General features: G+C 65.2%; 4 protein-coding genes across 4 annotated transcripts; 1 reads left to right on the top strand and 3 right to left on the bottom strand.

Moving 5' to 3' along the window:
- Positions 1-81: 81 nt before the first annotated feature.
- Positions 82-823, bottom strand: EMIHUDRAFT_222335 (hypothetical protein; the record flags this gene model as incomplete). Its single annotated transcript, XM_005793292.1, has 2 exons — positions 82-411; positions 551-823. The coding sequence occupies 2 exons, from the start codon at positions 821-823 to the stop codon at positions 82-84; spliced, it is 603 nt and encodes a 200-aa protein (XP_005793349.1).
- A 2,679-nt stretch (positions 824-3,502) lies between these two features.
- Positions 3,503-4,769, bottom strand: EMIHUDRAFT_222334 (hypothetical protein; the record flags this gene model as incomplete). The annotated part of the gene is made up of 3 exons (XM_005793291.1): positions 3,503-3,757; positions 4,313-4,419; positions 4,520-4,769. 3 exons carry the CDS (start codon positions 4,767-4,769, stop codon positions 3,503-3,505), a joined length of 612 nt encoding a protein of 203 aa, XP_005793348.1.
- A 208-nt stretch (positions 4,770-4,977) lies between these two features.
- EMIHUDRAFT_222333 (hypothetical protein) lies at positions 4,978-5,640 on the bottom strand (the record flags this gene model as incomplete). Its single annotated transcript, XM_005793290.1, has 1 exon — positions 4,978-5,640. The coding sequence occupies one exon, from the start codon at positions 5,638-5,640 to the stop codon at positions 4,978-4,980; it is 663 nt and encodes a 220-aa protein (XP_005793347.1).
- Positions 5,641-5,794: 154 nt separating this feature from the next.
- EMIHUDRAFT_439523 (hypothetical protein) lies at positions 5,795-7,687 on the top strand. Its single transcript, XM_005793289.1, has 2 exons — positions 5,795-6,818; positions 7,641-7,687. The coding sequence occupies exon 1, from the start codon at positions 5,836-5,838 to the stop codon at positions 6,601-6,603; it is 768 nt and encodes a 255-aa protein (XP_005793346.1). The 5' UTR covers positions 5,795-5,835; the 3' UTR covers positions 6,604-6,818; positions 7,641-7,687.
- The last annotated feature ends 165 nt before the right edge of the window (positions 7,688-7,852 follow it).

Raw genomic sequence — 7,852 nt, 5'->3', positions numbered from 1 at the left:
ACGCCTCAGGTGACCATGCGTCATGCGGCGTCATGTGGCGGAGTCAGAGGTGAGGAGCCCCATGTGTTTCCTCGGGACGCATCACATGACCGTGGACATGGTGTTCATGGAACGAGAGATGCAAGCCTTGAGGACCGTCTCCCACGTCCACGGCGTCGACATCGCCCGCGACTCCTCCCGCTGCTTGGATGTGGTGGGCAGCGGAACAGGCACGGGCGTCTTTGGGATCGACCTTGGCTGAGGCCCCAGCAGCACCTCGAGGAGCGCCTCTTCTGCCGCCTGGTTGAGCCCCGTCGCCCACCGCGTCTGCACGAAATGGCCCAGAAGGTCCATCCCACCCTTCTCGGCGAGCAGCGGCCGGTCATCGATTGCTGCCCACGACACCACCGGTGTGGCTCGGCCGGCGGCCGCCTGTAGGGTTGAGATGGGGGTCGGGGGTGGGCGCTGGGCGCTGGCAGACGCAGGCGAGTGTTGAATGCAAGGGCCAGCAAGTCTGCCTCGCCTCCTCATTTCGCCGCCGGAGCCAGCTAGAAATTTCGAGAGGGCGGACTCGCTGCGAAGCCATCAGCGGTGTCGAACCCACCACCTTGAGGCCCATCCGTGACAGTGCCTCGACCAGAGTCGACTTGAAGGCTGGGAACCTCCGCCAGTCTGTGCTCAAAACGATGCATGCGCCGGTGCGCTTCACGACGGAGGTGAGGCGCTGCAGCTTGTCCAACTCAATCAAAGCTGTTCTGTTGCAGCACAACACGCCATCACAGTCGAGGAAGATTATGCGTGATCCCTCTCCTCCCCTGCTCCCGCACGAATGCGCAGACGGCATCCGGCTTCGCACGTCAGTCCCGATGCGCTTCGCGCCGAAACGCAAACGCCAACTCAAACTTTGGACTTTGGAAGGGCCGTTTTACTTTTAATTCTTGCAACAGAGAAAAGGGAGGGTCAGGCCCCTAAAGGCCCTACGCGTGGCTCGTAAAAGACGTCACGCGTGCGGCTCGTTCTCTCTCTCTCTGCTCTCAGTCTCTCACCTCTCACTCACCTGATGCTGCTCGCACGTTGGTCGTTGCCGCGGAAGGGGAAGCCGGAAAACTTCTCGAGCCTCTGGGAACTTCTCTTTTGTCATATTGATTGCAGATTTGCCATTGCCGTGTGCCAAGCTGCAGAAGCCAGAACATGTGCGAACCAGCGCCTACGAGGCTACGACGCTCAAGGAGTCAGGCGCGGAGCGCCGCGCGCAGCGCGCCCCGAGGAAATTTTTGAGGGTTGAGGAGGGCTAGAAAGATGCGATTTTTATTAAGAGTCTGACTCACACGCTAGGAACCACTCGGCCCACCCACAGGCCCAATCTCGAGTGGCGGCGCTCCGCCGTAGAGCTGTTTAACGTTGGGAGCTGAACAGTGTTGCTAGTGTTAACAGTAACAACAGAACAACAGTGGGGCTCCCCAACAACAGTAGCTAACGTTAGGCCGGCTGAACAACAATAAGGCCTACCAGTAACCCACGACGATCTCCAGCGTCCAGTACGGCACACGTTTTTTATAACTTGATTCGCGCAGTTTTTTTTCCTTCGCGGCAACGCGAATGGCGGCAAGGCCTCTTTGCGCGCCCGCCCACGTCACGCCGAAGACCAACCGGCGTCGGACCGCGGTGAGTCCACGCCGCCCCCCGCGCCCGCCCGCGCCCGCAGCGTGAACACATACGCGCGTCCCTCATCGCACGGAAACATACGCGCCAGCCGCGCAGCAGCCTCACATGCAGCGCCGACCGCATGCTCGCGCCCTGGGCCGCCGACGACCCGGTCGGGCGGTTGCGCGGCCGCCGCACACCACCAGACAGGCGCACAACCACCCGCAGCGCGTCGCAGCCCACCGCGCAGCCCTCCCAGCCAGGCCTGCGCCTCAAAGACTCACAAACAGGCGCACAGCAGAGTACAGCACACAGCACACACCGGCGGCGCGCGCGCAGCACACGCAGACGCACGCGCGGATCCAACACGCACACGCGCACAGCACGCGCGCGCCGCACGCCAGCGCAGCGCCACACACAGAGCAATTCCCATCAGCAGCAGCAGGCCTGCCACACAATCCACATCTCACACATGCGCGCGCACACTCCCCCCTACCGGCGCACGCATTGGGCGTCGCCGAGAGCTCCCAAAGCTGACTTGTGTGGCTGCTTGTGCTACCTTTAGGGAGCAGGCAGCACAAGCAGCCACACAACCCAGAAGCTCACTTGTATGGCTGCTTGTGCTGCCTGCTGGGCAGCAGGAGGCACCAGACAACATGCCGCTTGATCTCGTCTCCTAGTCTCGCCTCATCTCGCCTCATCTCGCCTCACATCGCCTCATCTCGCCTCACCTCGCCTCATCTCGCCTCACCTCGCCTCATCTCGCCTCATCTCGCCTCATCTCGCCTCATCTCGCCTCATCTCGCCCCTCACCTCGGGGCCTCACCTCGCCTCACCTCGCCTCATCTCGCCTCATCTCGCCCCATTTTTTTCTTTTCTCGACCACTCCGAGACCGACCCAAGACCGACCCGAGACCCGAGATCGACCCGAGATCGACCCGAGATCGATCCGAGATCGACCCGAGATCGACCCGAGATCGGCACGAGCGATCAACCCAACAATGCCCCAAAGCCCCCTCTCTGGGGGACCCCCCCTCACCCCGAGTGTCCGTGTCCTTCGCGAGTCACCGATGGGGAGCGGGGGGGGGTGCGAGATGCACAGGGGAGGCTGGGGAGGGGGGGGTCCACTCTGAAGACTGCCGACCGCGGAGGGGTTTTGTCCCACAGGGTTTTACCCTCCGCGTGAGGATCGGCGCGGCGAGGGGGTAGGTTCGAATTCGCCGCGCAACATTTCACCCCCACAGGACCCCGCCCACCCCCCCTCATGGTCCCACCTAGTACCCCAATGAGCCTTCGCACCCCCTCCTTGCGCAGTGTCCCCCACTATGTGTCGCCGTTATCGGGGCATGCTATCCTGTGTAGTCAGGGCAAGTGGGGGCGGGGGGCAGTCCCTCTGGTCTGATACTGGTGTGGTTCTGTCCCTAGTCTCGGAGGGGGGCTTGAAGCTAAGAATATTTTATTTTTATATAACTTGATTCGTAGATCGGCGTCTCACGGCCGGGCCGCGGACTGGTTGGGTAGTAGTCTAAGTTCTGAGCCTCGAGGCTTAGCGGGTCTAAGTGTGCTCTGGCACGCTGGGGTGCTTGCACGGTCTAAGATCAGCGAGAGCCTCTTACACGGGCTAAGTCTGCCGTGGCACGGCCTGGGGACATGAGGGCTCGTCACGTGCCCGCGGACCGCCTGCTTACCGCCAACAGCACCGACACGACACGACACGACACGCTCGCTTCTCACGGTCGCTCCACCCGTCTCGCCCCCTCAATCCCTGCCGTCTCCCCCTCCTCGCCCTCCTCTCCACCCTCATCTCCAGCCAGCTCGCCCTCCTCCTCGTCCTGCTCGCGCATCCCCGGGGTTGTCTTGGAGTTCCGCGCGTGAGGTATTACAGGGCCTTGTCGGCAGCAGCCAGCTTGTTGCGCCGCTTCTTTGCGATGAGCTGATCGGGATCGCAGAAGCGCTTGCCAAGCACCGCCTTGATCTTGTAGCAGAACGCCGGCACGACCGCATCGTCCGCACCGCCATCGGCAAGCCGCGCTCGCCGCTGCGCCGCAGCCGCGTTCTGGCACGCGTAGCGGCAGCACATGGTACGATGCGGGTACTTGAGCAGGCGGTGCGCGCCGCAAGTAGCGCACTGGCCCTGGGAGTAGGCGTGCGCGGCATATGTGGGACGCGTCCAGGTATTTTTCGGGCGCTTTTTGCGCGGTTTTACGGAATTACGGATTGGAGGGTGGGGGGTGGTGGCACATAGCTGGATAGCTCATAGGGGGAGGGGGAGACGCCGATCTACGAATCGTCAAGTTGGGGTGCCGGCCGCGCGTGTCGTGTCCGGGTAGCACCAAGCGCGCTCCGCGCGCACGATAATCCAGTGCCTACACTTGAAGGCACTAAAGCTCGTTTCTGCAGCTTGGGGCGTGTGCCGTGTGTGTTTTCTACGGCAAAAGTTTAAGGTTTTACTGTAACGTCAAACGTCAACGTCCTCTCAGTGCTGCAACCACACATCAAGTGGGCCACTGTCAGTGGACAGTGCGCCTTTCCCCCTTTGTCAAACGCTTTGTCGTTTTTGCGACTATTTTTTCGCTTTTCTCTCGTTCAGAAGCCGGTCGTTGGGTTCGTTCAGACTTGGATTTTACGACCTGGTACATACTGACCTCTCTTTCCTCGGTCTGACCTACACGGGCTCTCAACTCAGCACCTCCTCGCGCTCGCTCCCGCCCTGCACGACGTAATCCTCTGCATACCCTCCGACGATCGAGTCGGCGCTCTCGTCGCGCAGCAGCCCCAGCTTGAGCGCGCGGGAGCCTACGGGACGTCGTGCGGACATGTCACGGACGCGTCGCCACAATAGAGCGCAGCGCGAGGGGCGCGGGCGGCCGTCGGCTCGTTCGCCCATCCCGCGCACCACGCGCGTCGCCAGCTCGTCCGGCTCCTCGAGCAGCGCGCCTGTTCGCAGCGGAGCGCGTGAGCAGCGCCGCTCCGCGGCTCGCTGCCTCGCCTCCTCCGGCAGGCGGGCCCAGCTCGACCCCGAGCGAGGGCGCGAGCCTCGCCGCCGCCGCGTGCAGCTCCGCCGGCGAGAGAGAGAGGGAGGGGAGGGTGAGGGTGCGGTCCCGCCCGAGCACGCGAGCCGGCGTGTGCACGAGCAGCTCCTCCATCGCCCCGACGGCGGCCTGACTTGCAGCTCACGCGACGAGTCACGCGGCGGCGGAGCGCGAGCAGCCCCGCTCCGCCGCCAGCCGGCCGCCTGGTAGCTAGCCACCGGCAGCCGCGTGTCGGCCGGCACGGGCAGCGTGGCCGCCTCCCCTCGCAGGGGCTCCCGCACGGCGGACGACCAGCACGTGGTCAGGGCGGGGTTGGGAGCGCCTAAAGGATGGGGCCGGCAAGCGCTCCAGCAGCGTGACGGCGGGCGGTGGCGAGGGGCGGTGGCGCGCCTGGCCGAACGACGACGACGGGCAGCCGGAGGCCGCGCCCGTCGACAGCGCCGCGCCGCGCGTAGTCGTTCACCATCAGCTCGCACACCACCTTGCAGAAGCCGTATGTGTTGCCGGGCAGCTGCTTTGTCCCGTCGCCGGCCGCGTAGTCGGGCGGCGCATGTGGCGGCAGGCTTCCAAACGTCGCCGTCGAGGAGGTGAAGAGGAAGCGGGCGCCGGGCGCGGAGGCGGCCAGAGCGTCGAGGAGCGCGCGCTGCGCCAGCACGTTCACCTCCCACGCGCGGTCCGGGTTGAGCTCCGAGTCGCCCGAGACCATCGAGGCGAGGTGAAGCACCGCCATGTCTGGCTCGTCGACCAGCTCTGCGGGTACGCCCTCGGCGGTGATGTCGCCGATCTTGACCTGCACGCGCTCGTCCTGCGTGATCTCCGCGGGCAGGTCGTCCGGGATGCCGCCCGCGTCGAAGAGCGTCAGCTGCGAGAGCGGCTTGAGGCAGCGGTCGACAGGGCTCCACAGCGCGGCGCCGCGCCGAAGGAAGCGGCGAGCAGCCTGCTGGCCGAGGAAGCCAAGCCCGCCCGTGATCAGGAGGTTGACCATCGGTGCTCCGCGCGGCGATGAGAAAGAAAATCCTTGGCTTGAAACGATAAGAAACCCATACACCGCTCGGTTGGGGCTCTTCTCTCAGAATGGAATAAAGAGAAAACCGCTGGACGCGATCGGACCACGCGCCGGTTCTCTTCGGTAAGGAACTCGAGATCGCGCGGAGGCCAGGAGGCATTGAGATCGCTCCGAATGCGGGAGTTTGCAGTCCCTGCCATTTCCGAGGCCGCCACTTCAGTCCGTTCGGCCTCCTCGCGCGGCTCATCGTCCTGCTTCACCATCCGCCCTTGCGGCTCGGCTGACGAGCTTGGCGATGTGCGTGGGCAGCTGCGGAAGCGCGAGCACCAGCGCGGCTTCATCAACTCGATTCTGGACGTGCGTGACCGCCAGCTCTACCCGCGCGACTTGCTAGTAGCGTGGGTGCCCGCGCGTCGGGGCGGCCAGCGTCCGGCCGGGGTCGTGCGCCGCTCGCTCAAGTTCGACAAGGCTGCTGGTCGCTCGAGTCTGCACGTGGACTTCGTCTGGGTCGCGCCCGAGTTCCGAGGGCAGCAGATCGGCCGTGCGCTCCTGGTCGAGAGCCTGCAGTTTGGCAAGCCCAAGGACGTACGGCTCGAGGTTGCGGGCAGCGTGTCAAACATCGTGGCGATCCGGTTGTACGAGAGCCTCGGCTTCCGCTGGACCGATGCCTCGCACGCCGAGATGCTCCTCAGCGCGGAGCAGGCGCGCGCGGCCGCCGAAGCCTACGAGCGAGAGGCTCCCTCCCGCCCGGCCGGCAAGCCGGGGGGGCCGCCATCCTCCGCCGCCTCCGCCGCAACCACCGCCGTCGCCGCGGCATGGGCGACCTCCGACATCGCCAGCATCGCGGACGTGGTCTCGCCCTTTCCGTCGCGCTCGCCCTCGCGCGCCACGCTGGTGGAGGACGCGGGGGAGCAGCCGGGCCAAGGGGGTGGCGACAGGTAGAGAGAGCCCTCCTGCGCTTTCCGACTTATCAGATACCCCGCGCGTCTGTGTGTGTGACCTGTCATGAGTGTGCGCATGTCTCAAGTTCTCTGTTCCCGCCGTCCCGGCGTGTCTAATGGTCTCTCCGACGGGCCCCCAGTCTCTCCACGCGCGGCGCCTCGCCGCCGCGCGCGCCGGGCCCGGCCCGCCGGCGCCGCGCCCGCGCGGGCGCGCGGGCGCGCGACTAGGTCCAGCCCTGGGTGGCGCAGGTTGTGACATTTGGCGATTCCGCGACTTACTGGGCCCCTGAGCCGCTACCCGTGTGCGATTTTTTGTGGCCCGGGCATGATACTGATAGTAAACGGGTCAGAACCGGCCAAACACAGGCTACAGCCCCCCACACACACGCGCCCGCCATAGCTCCTGGAGAGCATGCGCGAGTGACGCGCTACAAGCCGCGACGCCGCGAGAGTGGCATCAGAGGCAGGAACGACGCTTGCTGCACCTCGCAGCTGCACCGAGTGTGCTCGCAGTGTATGCCACGGCCACCGCCTGCGGCATTGCTCTCGTGCAGCTAGGCGACGCAGGTCCATCAGCAGGGCTCATCCAATGCGAGCGCACATTGTGCGTAGCCGCAGGCAGGTGGCAGTGCACGGCCGCACACCGGCTGTGGCGGCTCGTATGCCCCCGGCAGTGCTGCTAGTCATTAACTTGCGTATTAGGGCCGCAGCAGACTGCTGCTGTGGCAGCAGCAGCAGCCTGCTCCAGCAGCAGCCTGCTGCCTGATTCAGTCAAGCCAGCGGCGCAGCGAGGCGTGCAGAATTTGCGTGGTTTTGTTCCTCCTGAGGCTGAGCGCATTCGAGCCCTTCGACCGGAGTTGGATGGTACCACGCGTCTCACTGAGACGCGGGGTACTGGCCATGGCCGGACTACGGAGCGTGAGGTGGCGAGCGGAGCGAGCGACAAAACAACGAGAAAAACACGGATCTGACGATTGTCACAGAACGTCAGATCTTGCGCCACCCAGGGCTGGACCCAGTCGCGCGGCTTGCCGCTGGCGGTGGCGCTGCCCCGCCGGCGGCGCCCCGCCGGGGCGGCGGGGGGCGCTAGGGGGGGCGCGGCCGCGCGCGGGTATACATTGAATTTATTTAGACTCCATCTCCAACCGAACAGACAACGGGGCGTTCGAGCGGGGGGATGCGCGCAGATCGTACGAGAGGCAGAGTGGTCCTCTCCACAGAGCAAGCAGATAGCAGCCCCCCCCCCCCCC

The sequence above is a fragment of the Emiliania huxleyi genome (genome assembly GCF_000372725.1).
Source record: "Emiliania huxleyi CCMP1516 unplaced genomic scaffold EMIHUscaffold_102, whole genome shotgun sequence".
Taxonomy (NCBI): domain Eukaryota; phylum Haptophyta; order Isochrysidales; family Noelaerhabdaceae; genus Emiliania; species Emiliania huxleyi.
Note: the sequence above shows the minus strand (reverse complement) of the source record. Positions and strands in the feature narration are given on the sequence as shown.